The 18248-nt window shown below is 58.3% G+C and overlaps 2 protein-coding genes and 1 long non-coding RNA gene across 11 annotated transcripts; 1 reads left to right on the top strand and 2 right to left on the bottom strand.

Moving 5' to 3' along the window:
- Positions 1–6: 6 nt before the first annotated feature.
- LOC121664218 lies at positions 7–810 on the top strand. The gene is made up of 2 exons (XR_006015897.1): positions 7–254; positions 354–810. It is a non-coding gene; the product is annotated as an uncharacterized LOC121664218 (long non-coding RNA).
- Positions 811–2221: 1411 nt separating this feature from the next.
- LOC121664217 (C-factor-like) lies at positions 2222–4858 on the bottom strand. The gene is made up of 6 exons (XM_042027355.1): positions 4479–4858; positions 3923–3974; positions 3502–3689; positions 3260–3418; positions 3032–3142; positions 2222–2389 (listed from the first exon to the last, which is right to left on the bottom strand). Exons 1-6 carry the CDS (start codon positions 4614–4616, stop codon positions 2276–2278), a joined length of 762 nt encoding a protein of 253 aa, XP_041883289.1. The 5' UTR covers positions 4617–4858; the 3' UTR covers positions 2222–2275.
- Positions 4859–4959: 101 nt separating this feature from the next.
- On the bottom strand, positions 4960–18242 carry MTSS2 (MTSS I-BAR domain containing 2). Of its 9 annotated transcripts, none has more exons than XM_042027346.1 (15): positions 18114–18242; positions 14287–14348; positions 14108–14181; positions 12257–12341; positions 11986–12077; positions 11827–11901; positions 11561–11569; positions 10957–11114; positions 10769–10876; positions 10595–10692; positions 9879–10089; positions 9067–9141; positions 8211–8387; positions 7950–8115; positions 4960–7227 (listed from the first exon to the last, which is right to left on the bottom strand). In XM_042027346.1, the coding sequence occupies exons 1-15, from the start codon at positions 18180–18182 to the stop codon at positions 6455–6457; spliced, it is 2232 nt and encodes a 743-aa protein (XP_041883280.1). In that variant the 5' UTR covers positions 18183–18242; the 3' UTR covers positions 4960–6454. The 9 variants fall into 9 exon arrangements, with proteins under 9 accessions (XP_041883280.1, XP_041883281.1, XP_041883286.1 ...); XM_042027347.1 differs by having other exon boundaries at positions 9879–10086; XM_042027352.1 differs by having other exon boundaries at positions 9879–10005.
- Positions 18243–18248: the final 6 nt, after the last annotated feature.

Here is an 18248-nt window from a genome sequence, read left to right as displayed (position 1 = left end):
GCCTGCCACGCGGGAGGCCCGGGTTCGATTCCCGGCCAATGCAGCAGCTTCATCCTTTTGCACCCTGGTGTCCCTTAGGGGACCTTGGTGACATCCTGGTGAACTGTCCCTGCAGACAGATGTGGAGGCGGTGGTGGCCGATCTGGTGAAGCTGATCCACAGCGCGGGCGCTGAGAGCCGGAGCAAGGCTGTGCACCCCAAGGCACTGCTGGACAACTGCCTCAAGGTCATGCGGATGCTCTACGGCGTGCCCTGTGAGTTGGGGATCAGGGTGGGAGGCCTGACCTTGGGGAACGCAGGTGCCACACAGGGGGGCCATGTCCCACACCATGGCAACTGTTCCCTCTATTCAGGTCGGTGGGAGTCCACCTAACACTGCAGAAGACCCCTCACTCAACACCTCCTTGCCCTGGAGCCTCGGATGCTGCCTCTGCTCCTCCCAGAGCCCCATGGGGGGTTCCGAAGGAAGGTGCAAAGGTGGGACAAATGCCACCCCACCTGGGACCAAACACTACCCCTTCCAGGACTGTGGGACTGTTTATGGCTGTGGGGTCTTGTCCATCCAAGACGTCTGGCACCTTTTGCATGGGTGTGGGGTCAGACACACCCCCCGTGGCAGGCAGCTGTTAGGAGGACATGCAGCCTTCCCTGCCCACAGGGCAGGTGAGGGCATCACCCTGTTTCTCTCGATTTGTATTTTTTCCTCAGCTTTCATTAAACACCAGTTAATTCTCTAGCATTGCAGCTCAGCTTCTGACTGGGTCCCGGGAGCCTCCAGCCTTACCCAAAATAAAGGACCAGCAAAGAGAACCCCACTGCCTCCACTGCCTCCTCTTTTGGGGTGTCAGCCGCCTCCCTTGCCGCTGTGGGGGAGAGACTCACTCTGATAAAGGGACCCCTGCCAAGCTGCCTCCATCAGCCCCGGCTGCTTCCCCGGCAAGGAAACATCTGGATTTGTTTGTTGTGCTTGGCTGCGCGGTGCAGGCGGCACACCAGAGGGACTGGGGCTGCCTGGCTGCCTCCCCCCTTTACAGCTTAGTTCATTACCTTCATCAGCTATTAGAGACCTTAATTGGTGTATTCCTGGCTGAGGGCTGCTTAGGCTCATGAGTCCATGGGCACTGCAGCATGAGTAGAGAGACAACGTCTTCCTCCTCCTCCTCCTCCTCCTCCTGTTCCTCCTCCTTTTCCTCCTCCTCCTCCTCCTCCCTTTCCTCCTCCCTTCAAGCCTTCATGCCTAGTGATGATTCCTGTTTATATAAAGCCCACACAGAGCTCATATAAAACCCACCAGCGATGATCCACTGCCTCATAAAGAGCTTTAACTAGAGGGACCCTTTCTCCCACCCCTGCTGGCTTTAACAGAGCCCCTGTGTGGTCCAGGGACCCACCTAGGGCTGCCTCAGCCCTTGGGGCTGAGCCCCAACCTCCCACTCCCTTGTGCAAAGTGTGGGAATGATCCTTCATCCCCCTCCACTTTTCAGTGGGAAAACTGAAGCTCTCCCTGCAAAGAGACCCCTGCCAAGCTTCCCAGAGCATCCCCACAGCAACGGGCTTGCCAAAACCCTGCGTGTCCAGCCCACTTGAGATATTGTGCATTTTCTTCTGATCCCTCTTTTGAGAGATGGCTTCAAAAATGTCAGCTGAGAGCCTCTACAGGAATGCTCTTACAGGATGGGGAATGGGAGCCTGTTTACAATATCCCCTGGTGTACCATGAGGGATGGATTCAAGGAAGGTCAGCCCAGGATGCCCTGCCCAGGTCTCAAAAAACATCTTTAGGCATGTGCTGAGACTTGGGAGATCTCCCGCTGTGAAACCCCCCAGCTGCTGGAATAGGAAGAATCTTTGCTGCCCTTGAACCAGCAAGAAAAAAGCCTGGCAGCATCCTTGGGGTGGGCATGGAAGGGCAAGCTGCTTTTGGGGCGGGGAGGCTCAGCAGGACAAGGGCTGAGTTTTGGGGACTGTTTGGGATGTGCCCATAAGCAGTATGGCTTCTGATCCTAGAGTGAGGATGCCCAGGGGGCTCCCTTGGCCCCAGGGGATGCCTTGGATTCGGGACCACACTTGGAGCATCCTTCCTTATACTGCTCTGGACCAACTCGGCATCCCAGGCTGGGGGGGCAGCAAACCCAACTCTCACCCCCCAACCCATGTGTCTCTGTTTCTATTCCCCTGCCCACACCACACCCTCCCTCTCCGAATCAGAGTGAGCCTGTAAATGGCAATTCATTCACTTTAATTGGTTATTTAAGCTCAGTGGGCGGGTGCTGCTCTCACCAGGGCAGCCTCTGCCCTCTCCAGTCCCAGAAGGTGCCATTGCTGGTGGCTGAGAGCTGGGCCAGCAGCTGCAGGACGCCCCGCACGCTCTCCTCCTCCGTCACTGGGCCCTGCCGCACCCAAGGGCAAGGGACAAAGTGAGCCAAGATTCTTCATCCCAACACCCCCAATCCCACCCATGGTATGGTGGAATGCCAGCTCTGGCTGGGTTGGTTTGGGAGCAGCTGAAGATGCTTTAGCAGCCAAGGTATGTGGCCTTGCACAAATTGATTGTCCTTCATTTGAGTGCTGTAAAGACGGAGGTTAATTTTTTCGTTCCCCCTTAAAAAGTGACACTTTTGTCAGCCAGATCAGGGTAAGGGACAGCTGAGTGCAGGACCGGGGTGCCCTCTGCTGACACACGACCAGGATGGGAAAGGAAATAAAAAACAGGGAAGAAATTGGATGGTTTTGGGGGAGAGCCTGGAATTCTCCCTTTGCTGTGGTGGCACAGCCACTGTGGGACCAAGGGACTGCACGGGTGTGGGTGCCCAGGGAAGGGATGTCCACGGGAAGGAATGTCTGTGGAAGGGATGCTTCTGGGAAGGGGTGTCTTTGGGAAAGAATGATCCTGAGAAGGGATGTTCATGGGAAGGGGTGGCCTTGGGAAGAGGTGGCCTTGGGAAGGGATGCTCCTGGGAAATGATGCCCCCAGGAGTGGATGCCCGTGGGACCTTGCTGAGTTAGCATGCCATGCACCTCCCATCACTCACCATCCCCTGTTCCAAGGGAGGTGTCACATGTCCAGGGTCCACAGACACGCAGAGGATCCCTCTGCTCCCATACTCCAGGGCCAGGCACTTTGTGAGCATGTTCAGAGCAGCCTGGGAGGACAAATTCCCCACCTTACCATCACGATCTGGCAATGCCATGGCCAGTGGTGGGGGGAATCCCACAGGAGGTGGCCCCCAAATTCCTCCCCATCCTCCTGCTGGTGGTACCTTGCTGCAGCGGTAGCAGATGTCCTGCCTCTCCTCCCAAGCCTCCGCAACCTCGATGGAACCCAGGATGCTGGAGATGTTGATGATGGCAGCTCTGCTGCAGCTCATCTCATGCTGCCCTTGGGCCTCAGCAGCTTCCTTCAGCAGGGGCAGGAAGGCCTGCAGGGGATGGGATCTTAGGCATCACCACCCTCTTCTTCCCTATTCCCAGCGTCTGGGTCAGGGGCTGACTGTGTCCTCACCTGGCTTGTCTGCAGGGGCCCGATGGTGTTGGTGGTGTAGACGAGGCTCATGTTCTCTGCTGTCTCGGTGGCCAAGGTGCTGCGGCGCGTGGTGCCGGTGTTGTTAATCAGGAGGTTAAGGCCAGCACTTCCCACCTCCTCCCGCACCTTCCTGACTGCCGCCTTGATGCTGTTGGGGTCTGTCACATCTGCAAGGAGACAGAAGGGTTTGGGCACAGGCTGGTGGCCACAAGCCTGACAAGGTGCTGTAGGTCATGGCAGGAGGCAACTCCCAACCACTGACCATCCTCCTGGTCCCATCATGACCTGGTTGAGCTGAGCCAAACTGAGGGATCCGCCTGCTTGGTGGCATTTCCTGGAGCCACCCACGGTCGCAATTAAATCCTGAGAAGCTTCATCCCCTTCCCGCCCCAGCACTTACCTAGAGGCAGGATCACGACGTTGGGAAAGCCCAAAGCCATCTCATTGACAGCCTGTATGGAGAAAGCAGGGGGAGGGGGTCATGTGGGGAAGCTCCCTGGGGGGGACCCTGCACCGTGCTGGGGTGGGAACAGGGTGGCCCCTCATGTCACAGCCGACAGGTTACAACGAGATCCAGTGGGAGCGATTTGGGGTGAGTCACTGCTTCTAGAAGCAGCCTGAAAGCTCCCAGCAGCAATGCCCCTGGCACAGGGGCTGCCAGCAACCCCCCCAGCACTTCCCATCATGCACATACCTGCGCCAGGAGGTGCAAAAAAAATTAAATACATACACATTTAATATATATATATAGCTATTTTTAGTGTTTAATACATATCTATGTATTTTTGTTATATATACATACATACATATATATATATATGCATGCGTTTTTCAGTGCCATTCATTGTGCAGGATGCTGGCACTCAACCTCCCAGTTCTAGGTGGGATGGTGGCAGCCCCAGGCACCATCCCAGAGCTGACTCCCTCCTGTCCCCCCACGCCAGTGCCCTCCCTACCTTGCCCTGGGGGTCCAGGCAAGCAGCGAAGAGGTGCTGAGGTGGGCTGGGCTGCTCCAGCAACCCCTTCAGCAGCCCCAGGCCCAGCCCCCCATCGCAGCCGGTCAGCAGGACACTGCTCACACGGAGTCCCTCCATCCCCACTGCTCTCCACAGCCGGTTGTGCCGCCCCAGTGAGGTTTGGCAATCGGCCTCAATAATCTGGGAGGTGGCAACGCTGTGGGTGCTGCTGGGATGGGTGGAGGTGGGGGGCACCGCCTGCACCTCCTCTTCTGGAGGGGATGGGGCAGCAGGATGCTCTTCTGCATCCCAGGGTCACCCATCACCTTGACCATGGGGTTTTCTCGCTCCTCCATACCCCGAAACTACCATCCCCCTCCAGCTATGGGAATCCCAAAAGGGTGATGGGACCTTCCCAGCTGTCCCCCATCACCGGGGTGACCCCAGGGAACCAGAACATCCATAGGAGTGCAGGCAAGGCTATTAATTACAGTACAACCTTTATTAATACTGGAATCTTCACAGTGCATTCGTTACTTGTAGCAGTGACTATGGAAAACGGGGGAGGGGGGGAAAGAGGGGAATTACCACCAGAAAAAAAAAAAAAAAGGAAAGAGGGAATGAAAGAAAGAGAAAGAAACTTGGCAGAGGAACAGGGAGAGGGGAAGCGGCGGCAGAGGCGGGAACACGAGGAGGGAAAATAAATTAAAAAAAGAGAAAAGAATAAGGACCAAGTTAACAACAGCACCAGAAAAGTTACTTCAGTCGAAAGACAGGTCAGTTTTTTTTCTTTTCCAAGGAATTTTTGTTTTCTGTACAAAATAAGAGACCCCCACCCCCTCCCTCAAACCCAAACATTTGTCACTTGGCATCAGCGGTTCTGGGCAGGAGAAGGGGAAAGGGGGAGAACTAAATTGTTATTCCTAACGGGGAGGGCTGAGGGGGCTGCGATGCGACAGACAGCGGGGGGGCGGGGGGTATGTACAGCGGGGGCCGGGGGGTTGTGCTTTCCTCCAGCTGCCGGCAGAAATCAGCTGCTTTGCCTGGGGGTCTGAGTCAAACCTCCTGTGCCTGGACCCACCTCCGAGAGGACCCTGCACTTGGCCTGTGAGTGCTGAGTGGTTTGGAGGGGTTCCCAGTGATCCTTGTGAGGGGGGGGGGGCAAAGAGGAGGTTCAGCATCCTCAGTCCCTGCATCCTGGTGTCCCCCCAAGACAGAGGGGACTGCAGTGCCTCTACCCCCCTGCCCTGCCTGCCCCCCCATCCCCCAATTCTTCTTCCCCCCTGGCACCCCCAGCCCATTGCTTCTGCCCCCTGAAATGAGGCTGAGCTGTGTTGGCCCCAACCAGGCAGCTGGGGGGAATGGGGCCAGGGCCCCCCACTCCTGGTGCTCCTGGTGCTCCGTGGCTCCTGCCACGGCCCTGCTGGCACCGTCCTCTCCTGCTGTGGCTGGGGCCACCCACCTGCGTCCGGGGGAAAGAAAACAGAGAGGAAAGGGAAAGCAAGAGGGGAAAAGGAGAAGAGAAACAAAGGGAAAGAGGTGAAAAAAAGGAAAGGAGAAAAAGAGGAAAATAGAAGGGAGGTGAAAAAGAGTTAAAAAGAAAGGAAAAGAGGAAAAGAAGAGGAAAAGAAGAGGAAAAGAAGAAAAATGGGAAACTGAAGAAAATAAGAAAAAGAGAAGGAAAATCTACATAGAAGAACAAAAGAAAAAAATCAAAAGAAAAAAGCAGAAAAAATAAAACAGGCAAAAGAAGAGGAGAAAAGGAGAAAAAGAGGAGAAAGAGGGCCAAAGAGAGAGCATGTGAAGGAGGGATGTAGGGAGAGGGCAGGGCAGGAGGAGACAGAAGGGCAGGAAGCAGGGGGCACCGGGGAGGGATGGGGCAGCGGGTGCCGGCGGGTGGGGGTTCCCGGGGAGGCGCAGCGGTTGCCCCTGATCCATCGGCCGTGGCGGGCACGTCCCTGCTGGCCGGGGCGTCATCACGATATCCGCGGGGCCGACCTGTCATTGGTGACGGTCCTGCGCAGGCGCACCCCACGCCGGATGGCCACCAGCATGTCTTCGGCCGGGGGGTCCATGGAGGCCGCGGGGGGCGGCGCGGGGGTCTCCTCGCTGGGGCCGGACCCCACGAGGGCGGTGGGGAAGGGGAACTGGCCTTCCCCCAGGGCGTGGGCACCGGCCACCAGCTCCCCGATCTTCTCCACCAAACTATGCCGGTTGGCAGCCAACTGTTGGTCCTCCTCTTCCTCAGTGGAGAGGTGCTGGCCGGTCCCGGGGTAGACAGAGATCTCCATGGCACCGCCACCCCAGGCAGTATTGGGAAGGCTCAGCCGCTTGGGCGAAGCTTTGGCAAAATCCAGGGGGTTCGGAGAGGCGTCATCAGCGTAGAAGACGCACTCTTCACTGCCCACCCGTGTAGGGCCGGCATAGCCAGGGGAGTCGGGCACTGTGGGGGTCTTCACGGGGACAATGGGGGGTCGGATGGGGATGGGGCCAGCATTGGAGAGCGTACGGCGGACCGAGGGCTTGGTGGAGGGTGTGCGGCGGATGGTGGCCACTCCTGGGGTGGTGCCAGCTGGCAGGTTGGTGCCGGTAGGCAGCCCGGCGGTCGAGGCAGGACGCTTGGTCTGGATCATCCGCCGGTAGTTCTGGGCGATGTTGCTGTTGCGCGGGATGGTGGAGGACTTGTCGAAGTCACTCTGGGGGTCACACTCCACGTCACCGTTCACCGAGTAGCAGTCGTAGTCGGAGCCTGGGGAGGGAGCAGCACCATCAGTGTGGCTGGGGGGGCAGTGGGTTGCCAAGCCCAACCATGCCATCAAAGCCAGCCCCAGCCACCTCCATCACAGCTCAACAACAACCAAATTCAACTGCCATGATCATGACACAACCACTACTGTCCCAGTCATTGCTGGCACAACATGCTCAGCATCAAACCCAAACATCACCATCGGAAGGCAACCACAATCACCCCAACCATCACACTGAAATCACAACCAAGCCCAGCTGTCACCATTGCAACCACCACAGCCAGAGGCATCACAACATGATCACAGCCAATTTCCACTGCCACCACAATGTGCTCATAACTGGCTCAGCCATCATCATGCCAACATGATGACAAATGTGGCTATTTGATCTCCAGCTACCAACTCTGTTGCCATCACCTACCATCTGCCACCACCTCCACCTGTACTCAGACTCTGTGCACAGACACATCACCACAAACCATCACCTGTTATGGCACTTCCTGGCACAACTGTACCCACTGAGCCCCAGCTAACACCCAAATAACCAGGAAAAGCTGTAGTTATTTGTGGCACCCCACTGGCCCCTACACAGTATGACTACAGGCTGATGCTACGACACCCAGAGCACACACAGATGTGCCCCAGGACCACCAAAGCCTCTGCTGTCCCCTTCCCCACTCTAAGTGCAATTTCAGGTGGTTCTAGGTACCCCCAGTGCGGGTACCTTGAGAAGGGATGGTGTCCTCGGAGCAGGAGGGGGTGGTGGTCTGCGTGCTGTAGCCACTGGAGTACTGCAGTGAGTCCCGGCTGCTCTTCTGGTGCTCCAAGCTCAGCCCACGGGTCAAGACCATGGCCAGGTCGCTGGCGGCAGGGGACACCTCCTCCCCATGCTGTGGGGGCAAGGGGCACTGTCAGCACCCTGGTTCCTCTCTTGGGAGCCCCCAGGAGCCCCCCACCTCTGTGCCCTCCCTGCCGCAGCCAGTACCTTGGCAGCAATTGTAGCTGGTGACATCCGGGGCCTGGGAGCATCCTCGCTGCTGATGCCTGGGTACCCACCAGCAGGAGAGCCCATCTCGGCTTCCCGCAGGTGCTCCACGCGGTCCTTGCGCCGCTGCAGGGTAGGGACCACCGGCTGGTCATAGGGGCTGGCCTTGGACCAGTCCTGCAATGGGCAAGGCATGCGGTTCATGCTGGTGACACCGGGACCAGGAGTGGGACAGGAGGGGTCTCAAGCTGATGTCCCCGATGCCATGAAGATTTTTTGCCTTTTCTTTTATACCCGTTACACCTTTTTTACAACTTCTGTATTTTTAGTGCTTTCTGCCTACATTCTTGGATTTGTTTGTCAAGCTGAGAGGCTAAACATTTTAGAAGCTTCGTAGGTAGAGGATAGTGTGCCCCAGACCCCAAGGTCCTCTCCAGAACACATTCTGTAAACTAAGATAGAACCATCCAGGGGAAGGTTCCTTGGGGAGGGGGGCTCATTCAAGCCTCCCATTGGGGAATTTTTGATAGATATGCTAATTAGTAACACCTATAATGTTATACCAGACATTTTGGGGGTGTGCATTGCAGTGTGCATTTCGGTGCATTTGACCTGGACGTGTGCACCTAAGGATCCTTAAAACAAATACCAAGGTAAAACCCTTTTCCCCTTCTAACCCTGTTTGACTCTTGATTTTAAGACCAGGAAAAGGCACCACCCCATGTCAAGCCACGGGTGCTGCTCAGGATGCTCTGCCCCATGCAGGAAGGGAAAGGAGGGTCTGAGGGCTGAACCCCATGAAGGGAGGGGGGAACCACGTGTGAAATACAACCCTGGTGGGATGGCAAGGACTAACCGAGGTGGGGGAGCTGCACTCGCTAACTGACTGGCAGGTTTCGGAGGCCTCTGAGGACGCCGAGCTGGAGGACTTCTGCTGTGCCGTGCCGAGCCGAGAGCCGGAGGGGAAGAGAAGAGGCAGTTAGCAAGCAAAGCCAGAGCCATCACCCTGGTTAGAGCTGAACCCACAGCTCCCCTGGCTAAGCGAGGCCCACAGCCCTCCTCCCCTCTGGCAGCGGATGCAGGATGGCGAGCAGGATGCAACCTTGGCAGCAGGGTCAAGAACTAGGATGATGCACTGCCCCAACCCTTCCCCCTTCTCACCCCAAGCCATGCGGAGCCAACAGGTATTTTGGGGAATGGGGACCTTGCTGGGTTGGTGATGTCAGGTTAGCATGGACAGGTGGGAATGGCAGCTCCCTGGGGATCCTGGACATCCTTGGCACTGGAGATGGTGCAGCATGAAGGGGAAGCTTTGTTCCATGCTGCCTGGTGGGTGACTGGCACAAACTGGGTATTATGGGGCTGCAGTGATTGGGAAACACCCTGTTCTCCTGGCATGGGGAAGGGGATACCTGTACCCCGTCCCTGGGGGAATTCATGGATGGGGTTTCTCTGCTGTGTGGACCATGATGCCCCCAAGTATGGCAGGCACTCTCAATATTCCCAATATTTATTTCCCATGATGTCAACACAGCTGGAAATACTCCTGAGGGTGGGTCTCATCACCTCTGCACTGGACCCTTGTGTCCCACCCAGCACCACCCACCCATTCTATGATAGGGGAAACTGAGGCACAGAGGTGGGCAGCACTGACCACCCTCCCCGTACCTGGCTGGTGATGTCCGAGGGCATGGGGGAAGGTGGTTTGGAATAAGCGGCGTCCTGGGAGATGAAGCCGGAGTCGTGGGAGGAGACGCTGGAGAGGCGGGTGGCGGCGGCGGGGGGCTGCGCCAGGCTGCGGTAGCGATAGGTGGAACTGGGTGAGCAGGTCTGAGCCCCGCCGGGCCACGCCATGCCACCCTTGGCACTGCTAACGCTGCTGGGGGGGCGCCGGGGGGACGGGGACACGCCGGTGGGGAGGACAAAGGAAGGAAAAGAGAATTTAAGACAGAGGTTTGGAGGTGGCAGGATGGACAGTGCCCTGCCACACACCACAACCTGGGGAAACTGAGGCATGTATGGTCCTCCTGGGGTGTCCCTTCTCCTCCTGGGGTGACCCTGTGGCAGGGAACAGGCTGGGGGACATGACAGAGGTGCTATGCTTGCCCTCAGACCCTCATGCACAGCTCACATCGTCCCCAAACCCCAAAGGACAGGGCATGTGTCAGGCCCCCATCCTGCCCCATAGATCCGCCAGCCCTGCCCAGTGCACCAAGACCAGTTCCTCCATATTAATGGGAGCCACCTGCCCATATGGACATGAGAAGGTGGACATGCACCTTGTGAGCATCCCCAAAGGCCGTAAGCATCATCAGCCCACTGGGGTTAACGAAGAGGGCTGGATTTCCTGGCTGTGGTTGGGTGTGGAGCCCACCCCACCATACCTGCACATGCTGGACTTGCGGGAGCTGGAGCTGCTGGGTGAGGACGGGGGTGTCTGGTAGGACCAGCTGTAGTCAGAGCCCTTCAGGTCCTTGATCACCTGTAGGAAAGATGGGGTCTAAGTCCCCACAAAGATGCTCCCCCGCTCCCCTGACCCCTGGCTCAGCCCTGCTGACCTGCTCACTGGCGGGTGGCAGCTTGTGGGGCTCAGCAGTGAGCACCACCAGGTCCTCGATGATGCCCTGCAGGTGGGTGATCTCTCCCAGCATGGTGAGCTCCCCATTCTGGGGACAGACAAGAGGGAGCATCAGCACCCACTGGGCAGCAGGAACAACCCCCGACCCTCTCGGTCCCCAGCACTCACCACCACGGGCTGCAGGAAGGTGATGAAGGTGCAGAAGCGGCCCCGCTCCTCGATGAGGGCTTTGCGGACCGCCTGCTTCTCTGTCTCCTCCAGCAGCAGGTACATGTCATTGACGTCCTGCAGTGCATTGTCCAGCTGGGGCTGCAGGTCCCCCTTCCCTGAGAGATGGGGCACTGTCAGCACTGGCCTTCCCTGCCACCCTCCCCAGTCTGCTGGTGGTCCCACTGCCAAGCCGAGGCCATTCCCCCAGCTTGGGGACATCACCCCATCCTCACACTCCAGCAGATACCACAAGTCTCCCACTGTGCCCATATCCCTGGAAGGTCGAGGAGCACCCTCACCCCACAGCAGCCCTGGGCAGGGGTCTCCTCTGCCATGCCATCCCCATCCCTGGCACTTGGGACCAGAGGACCCCTTGGGCTGTCACACGGTGGGGCTGGCATCGCCTCAGGATGTGGGGTGCAGGCTAAGCTAAGCTAAAAGCAAGGTGAGGGTGGGAACAGGGAGCGGATGGATGGACGGACAGACAGAGGCTGGGGAGACTGGGGGGAGTAGATGAGGAAGCAGAGAGGGGGCCGGTGGTGGGGGGCAGCGGTTCACTTACCAAGTAGCTCTACAGGAAGGATGTGGAGGGGAGGGAAGAGAGAAGGAGACAGAGAAAACGTGTGAAAAGAGGCCGAAGGCTGGGGCGCATGCCCCGCCTCCCCACCACCCCCAGGGCCATGCTGGCACCTCCCTTTCTGCAGGGGGGCAGCAGGACCCCCCTAGTGCCCACCCCCGGTTGGCAGTGCCACAGCCGGGATACCTGCCCTGGCTGGGGGTGCTGCGGAGGGGCTGGTGGGGGCACCCCCCAGGAGACCCCCCCCTCACCTTTGCGAGCCTTTTTCTGGAGCTTGAGGGTGTCAGAGGACTTTTTCTTGATCTCATGGCGTGCTCGCTTGTACTCTGGGGGCACAGAAGTGCTGTCAGAGGGGACCCCTGCCCAGCAGTGCAGCCACCCTGCACGGATCCATCCTGTCCCCCTCATACCTTTTGCATGGTCCTTGTCCAGCTGGTTGGCAGTTTTCTTCCAGTCCTCAATCCTGTCCTGCAAAGGGTTTATCAGGCTCTCCATGAGGGCACTGGAGCAGGGAGAGAGAAGCAGAGAGTGTGGAGAGCGCCGGAGCCAGTGGGGAGCCATTCCCCATCCCAGGCCCAGCCCACACCCAGAATCTCCTTCTTCAGTGAGGGATGAGCCCGGCCAGGCTGTGTCACCAACACCTGTGGGTTTGGAGGCAAAGCTGATCCTGGTCCCACTTACTTGGTGAACTGCCGGAGCTTGGCCTCGATGCTGCGGTGCCGCATGCACATCCGGGTCAGCGCCGAGCCAATGTCCCTCGTGGCACCTGGTGGGGAGCAAAGCGCCGCTGGCAAGGGGCAGGGACGCCCCCACACCAGTCCCAGCCCAGTTTGTACAGTGGGAGCAGGGTGGCTCATGACAGGGATGATCAGTGCTGGGATGCACTGGGCATTGGGACACTTTGGGTAGGGGGGTGGCTTGTTTTTTCCCACGACAAATCCACAAAATAAATAAATGATCAATAATACATGAAACACTAAATATCTGTTCTGGAGGTTTTGAACCCACTCCCATTTTTTCCTGGATTGTCTTTAATTTGGCACTGGGGGATCAAAGAAGGGAAGGGATGAGGTACCCTGGCTTAGTTCCAGGCAATCAGCTCTGTCCCACACCTCCAGGCACAATCCCGAGAGAATAAAAAGGGAGTCCAAATTCCTCGGGGGGGATATTTGCCAGCAGCAGAAAGCAGGAGCATCCTTTTTAGGTGAAACCGCTGTTAACGCTGAAGCCTAAGGATGGCCACATGGTGGCAGTGCTGCTGGCAAATCCCAGGAAAACCAGCAATCAAAAATCCTTGGGTGCAAACTAAGGCGACATTCAGCCTTTCTCTCCCCTAAAAAAGCCTCCAAAGACACCTCTCACCCTTTTGCAGGAGTGTTGGACGGCCCTCAGTCCCCCAGTGCTACGGAAATAGGGAAACCCATGGGCCAGAGCCTTCTCCTGCACTGGGGTTGTCTCCTAATCCAGCTCCTAATGCTTTTATCCAGCTCCTGCTGCTCCTAATCCGATTCTCATGCACTGTGTGCAAGGGCAGCAGCCAGCCCCCCCCCCAACCCAGTGCCTCAGTTTCCCCATGCTGCTGCTCTGCCTCCCACCCCCCTCAAAAAGCTCTGCAGGTATAGCAGCACTACAAGGTGACGCTGACTCCTGTTGTGCTGGTCCCCAGCTGTCCCCAGCATCGCCCCTGTGCCTCCCCCTTGCTTTGGATGCCTGGGCTGGCAGGGAGCTGGGGGAGCCCTAATCCCCTTGGTGCAGTGGGCTAGTGGGTTTGGAGGCAAAGCTGATCCTGGCTCAAGCTGCTGCCTCCACCTCCTCCTCCACCTCCTCCTCCTCCTCGCATGGCTCCAGATGGCCTGGATGCCGCCAGTCTGCAAACCAGCCCAGGACCATCTGCTTGGCAGAAGCCAAGCGGTGGGAAGTGGCTCCTCGTTGCCAGCGGGCACCCGGAGAGGGTCCGGGGATCCTTCCCCCTCACCCCCCAACAGTATGGGGGACCCCGCATGCAGCCTTGGCTCTTCAGTCACCTCCCTGGTGAGTTGTGGTTTGTCCCCAAAACAGTCGCGCTTGGACTCCTGAATTTCCCTCCAGTTAATTCCCCTTCCCTGGAGACCCCCAGACCAGCCGGGACCCCCCCATGGAACTTCCCAGGTGGGTGCCAGGGACAAGGAGGGTGGATTGTGCATCCTGGGGAGCAGAGATGGGTGCAGGGGACCACGGCGTGGGGCTGAGCCACCCTGAATGTCTCAGCCCCACCAGAAAATGTGGCTAAGCACCCATGGGTGGTGAGGAGCAGCACCCACGTGGGTGCCCACCTCCTTCCCTCTCCCCACTCTGCCTTTCCAATGCTGCTTCCCAGGGCATGCTCCACCTTGGTGCGGGAACAGGTTGGGCATCTCTCTGTGGATGGTGAAGCTGCTGCTTGAAGTCCACCCCAACAACGTGGGCAGGGGACACCCCACAGGGGACACTCACCACCTGTCCCCCTACCCAGACAAGCCTGGGGGCACCCGCCCCTAGGAGAGAGGACCCTACCTCGGGTGTTGGTGGCCATGTCGGCCACTTTCTGGAAGGCATCCAGGAAGGCAACTGCGGCCAGCACCGTGGTCCTGGGGAGGAGAGAGCGAGGGGGGAGCTCAGTGGGTGCGGGACACACTGGGATGTGCCAACGAGGAGGGGGGTGGCCCATGTACCACCCTGCCTTGGCCACTCACCTGAGCTGGGAGTGCAACTTGGTGGCCTTCGAGTTGAAATCCTCCCATATGGGGTAGGAGCTCTGCAAGGAGGAAGGGTGATGGTGAGAGACAGAGCCCCTCGCCCCCTACACCACTTCCCCAGACAGGGAAGGCCCCCCCTTCACTGGTGCAGAGACAGAGCAGCTCAACAGCTTCTCTGATGGCTAATAAAGGCCACAACCCTTTTCCCTCCTGTTTTTTTCCCTTTCCAGTCTGGCCACCCAAACTTATAGACTATGGAGACCTCAGGATTATGAGTGATCTCCTCCTCACAGGGGTCAAGGTAGGTTATTATAGGTTTGGAAATTTGAGGGGATGAAATGGAAAACATTTAAGACCCTGGCTAGCAGTAGAGGAGACACCCCCAGCTTCCCCACAAAGCACTGATGGCCAAACCCGCCATCATGGAGAGCTCTAGCCCCACAGCCAGGAGCCCCAGTCCTCACCTCCCCTGAGCCCAAGGACTGACAGGGCAGAAAGGGAGGTCGGGGGAAGTTTTGTGGGGACAGGGCACAGGTGCTTGGGAGGCCACCCCAGTGCTGTCTCAATGAGGCCACTCCAGTGCCATCCCAGCAAGGCCATCCGTGCAAGACCAGTCCCACTGCCCTTGTGGTGAGGCTATTCCAGGGCTGTCCTGGTGCCACCATTCCAGTGAAGTCATCCCAGGGCATTCCCACTGCCACCATTCCAGTGAAGTCATCCCACGGCAGTCCCAGTGCCACCATCCCAGCGAGGCCATCCCAGGGCTGTGCTGGTGCCACCATCTCAGCGAGGCCATCCCAATGCCACCGTTTCAACAAGGTCATCTCAGCACTGTCCCAGTGAAGCCAGTCCCAGTGATGCTTCAGAGATGCCAGTCCCAGTAGACCATGCTGGTGCCATTCCAGTGAGGCCTCTCCCAGTAATGCCAGCTGCAGCGCCATCCCAGCAAGGCCATCCTGGTGCCATCACAACAAGGCTGATTCTGATCCACCAGACAGCGAGGCTATCCCAGTGTCACCATCCCAGCAAGGTCGGTCCATGTTGTCCTGGTGAGGTTAATCCTGGTGCTGTCCTGACAAGGCCATCCCAGTGTCAGCCTTGTGTGCCCAGTACTGGTGCCATCATTCCAGTGAAGCTATGCAGGTGCCACCACCCTGGCAAGGTGATTCCAATGCTATTCCAGTGAAGCTGGTCCCAGTGCTACTGTCCCAGCGCTACTGTCCCAGCAAAGCCATCCCAGTGGGGCCAGTCCTGGTGTCACCATCCTGGTGAAGCCATGCCAGTGCTGCCATCCTAGCAAGGTCAATCCTGGTGCTGTTGTCCCAATAACAAAATCCTGGTGCCATCCTGGTATTGCCATCCAATGGCAGTGATAGGCATCTTTAAACTCCCCTAGGACAGCCACCAGGGGACATGTACATCACCACACATGGGCACTATGGCTTGGTGGCAGCCCTGGGGATGAGGTTTGCACTGAGGGGCATGGGACCAGCCTAGCATTGTTTTTGGGGACCATGAAAGCCACTATTTCTTCATGAGTCAGCAAAGAAAGAGTTTGAGGGTGCCACTTCACACACCACTTGTGGCAGTGCCCCGCTGGTTGTGGGTCCCCAGGGACTATCATTGCCAGAAGGCTGGGCCACCATTCCTGGGCTACTGTCCCCAGGCCACCTTCCTTGGCCACCCTGGGCAGGGCAAGTGAGGCTCCCCTGTAGAAGGGAGCGGGTTGTGATGGCCCAAACCCCCTGTGATGCCAGGCATGAGGAGGATGGGGAAGAGGACAATGGGGACAAGGACATGCCAAGGTCACTCAGGGACGCCGAGCACGCGAGGAGAGGCAACAGGAATGAAGCCAGCTTGGGGACTGTCACCAACAAACAAATCCTCCCCACCACAGGCCAAGGGGTGCTGAAAAAGCCACCTGCCACCAAAATAAGGTCCCTTTGCCCTCTGACCAGCACAGGGGTCCCAGCCATAGGACCATATGCACATCACTGCCCTTCAATGCTGGCAGTTTCTCAAGCAGAGAGTTACTTGTTCCCCAGTGCCCGTGCCAGGACACCCACGTGGCTGGGCGATGGGGACAGTGCACCCTCAACTTGGCCGGGGCGGTGCAGGGCACGAGCTGAGCCCCAGCTGTAGTGTGGTAGGGTTTTCCTTCTTTTTCATCATTTTTCTTTCATCTTTCCCACCTTCAAATGGCGTGAAACTGATTCCAGGCTGGTCTCCTCGGGTGAGGAGTTCCCAGTCCCACCGCATCTGGATGGTGCTGGGCATGTCACTGGGAGGTGACAGCTCTGGGCTGGCTTATCCCTTCTGAAGTCTCAGCAGGGGAATGGGGAAACTGAGGCAGGGGCTGCCCCCACCTCCCCCCTGGGAGTATAGGACTCAGCCTGACTCCTGTAGACTCCAGGAGGCTGCCTGGAGAGGGTGGCTGGGGTGAAGGCATTTGGGGGAGGGAGCTGATCACCCCAGCACCCGTTTCCCACCAGCCCTGGATCCCACTGCCCTGGGGGGAGCTGGGATTTTCTCCCTGGAGCTTTTCTCCCGGCCCTGAGCCAGAGTCCGGCTGCAGAGCCACCACTGCCCCTCGAAGGGGTTAATCTCCTTCTCAGCAAGGCTTTTATTTTTTTTTTTTTTATCCCCCCTCCCCTGCTTTGGCAATGACAGCATTGTCTGGACGGGTCTGCAGCATGAAGAGAGGAAGAGGAGGAGGTGGAGGAGGAAGAGAGCTTTTGCCTCCCAAAAATGACGAGGGCTAAACCCCACCGCTGGAGCTGGCTGTGGGAATTTCGGCCCCCCGAGATGAAGAAACATGGCTGGTCCCCCCTCCCCACTCAGCCCCTACTCAGAAATACCTCCCAGCATTTTTAATTTATTTTTTTGAAATGAAAACAAACAAAAAAAAAGGTTTTTTTTAAACATGGCCCCATCCTGCTCTCAGAGAGGGTGGAGGCAATATCCTCTCCCCGGGTTAGGAAATGGGATCAAGGAGCTGGGAGACCTTTTTGTTCCATTGGTGTCAACCCCACTGGGTCCAGCAGAAATCCACCCTGGGCATGGGGGGGGGGGCAGGGACAAGGCGATGCCTGAAATGGGTGGCAATGCCCGGTGTGGCGCCAGTGGTATCTGGCAAGGGGCAGTGATGCCTGGTCAGTGTCACCCAACAAGAGGCTCCGGCACCTTGGGATGGATACAGGGCTGATACAGAGCCAGGATCCCCAGTATGGGCTCCAATGCCCAGCACAGGGCCCTGATGCCCATTATGGGATGGATGTGGGGCTCTGGCACCCAGTGCCATGCTCTGACATCCAATGTGAGACCTCGATGCCCGACATGGAGCTCTGATACCCAGTGAAGGATAACAGGGCAGATATAGGGCTGCAACACCCAGAACGGCTCCGACAGCCACTGACGGATCTGGGGATGATGTGGGGCTGCAATCCCCAGGATGGAGCTCCAGTATCCAACAGTGGATATAGAGCTGATGGGGGGCTGCGATCTCCAGGGCTCTGATGCCCAACACAGAGCTCCGATGCCCAGTAAGGGGCTGATGTGGGGTTCTGGCACGCCGTGCCGGGCTCCGACAGCCGATGTGAGACCCCCACACTCGCTGCGGGGCTGGTGTTCGGGCTCCGATACCCGATGCGGGGTTCCAAGCCCCATCTCGAGGCCGGGCAGCAGAAGCCCCGGTACCCACCGCGGGACCGGCACCGGCGGCGCGGGGGCTGCGTGGGGAAGCCGGGTGATGGGGCGGTGGTGCGGGGGGAGCGCTGTCACGACAGCAAAACCGGGCTGCGGGGGGGGGGGGGGACGTCCCCTACCTTCATGTCGTTGATGATGGCTTGGAAGAGGCCGCCGAGGGCTCCGCACTCCTTCTCCGCCGTCTCCATCGCGGCGCTGCGGCAGCCCGGGGCGGGCGGCGCCGCCGGGGGAGGCCGCGGCGGCGGGCCAGGCTC

This window comes from Corvus kubaryi, unplaced genomic scaffold, assembly GCF_017639235.1.
Source record: "Corvus kubaryi isolate FWS band 111438036 unplaced genomic scaffold, C.kubaryi_AGA036_p1.0 37300, whole genome shotgun sequence".
Lineage (NCBI taxonomy): Eukaryota > Metazoa > Chordata > Aves > Passeriformes > Corvidae > Corvus > Corvus kubaryi.
Note: the sequence above shows the minus strand (reverse complement) of the source record. Positions and strands in the feature narration are given on the sequence as shown.

What these genes read in the sequence shown, in the direction of transcription:
- LOC121664217 (XM_042027355.1), bottom strand. Translation starts at nt 4,616, where the DNA reads ATGGAGGGACTCCGTGTGAGCAGTGTCCTGCTGACCGGCTGCGATGGG. An exon ending in GCCTGGACCCCCAGGGCAAG is followed by an intron (nt 3,975 to 4,478) that starts GTAGGGAGGGCA and finishes TTCTCCATACAG; the next exon opens with GCTGTCAATGAGATGGCTTT. An exon ending in CTCCCTTGGAACAGGGGATG is followed by an intron (nt 2,390 to 3,031) that starts GTGAGTGATGGG and finishes TGGGTGCGGCAG; the next exon opens with GGCCCAGTGACGGAGGAGGA.
- MTSS2 (XM_042027346.1), bottom strand. Translation starts at nt 18,182, where the DNA reads ATGGAGACGGCGGAGAAGGAGTGCGGAGCCCTCGGCGGCCTCTTCCAA. An exon ending in CCATCATCAACGACATGAAG is followed by an intron (nt 14,349 to 18,113) that starts GTAGGGGACGTC and finishes TCCTCCTTGCAG; the next exon opens with AGCTCCTACCCCATATGGGA. An exon ending in AGTGCAGCTCCCCCACCTCG is followed by an intron (nt 8,388 to 9,066) that starts GTTAGTCCTTGC and finishes TGCCCATTGCAG; the next exon opens with GACTGGTCCAAGGCCAGCCC.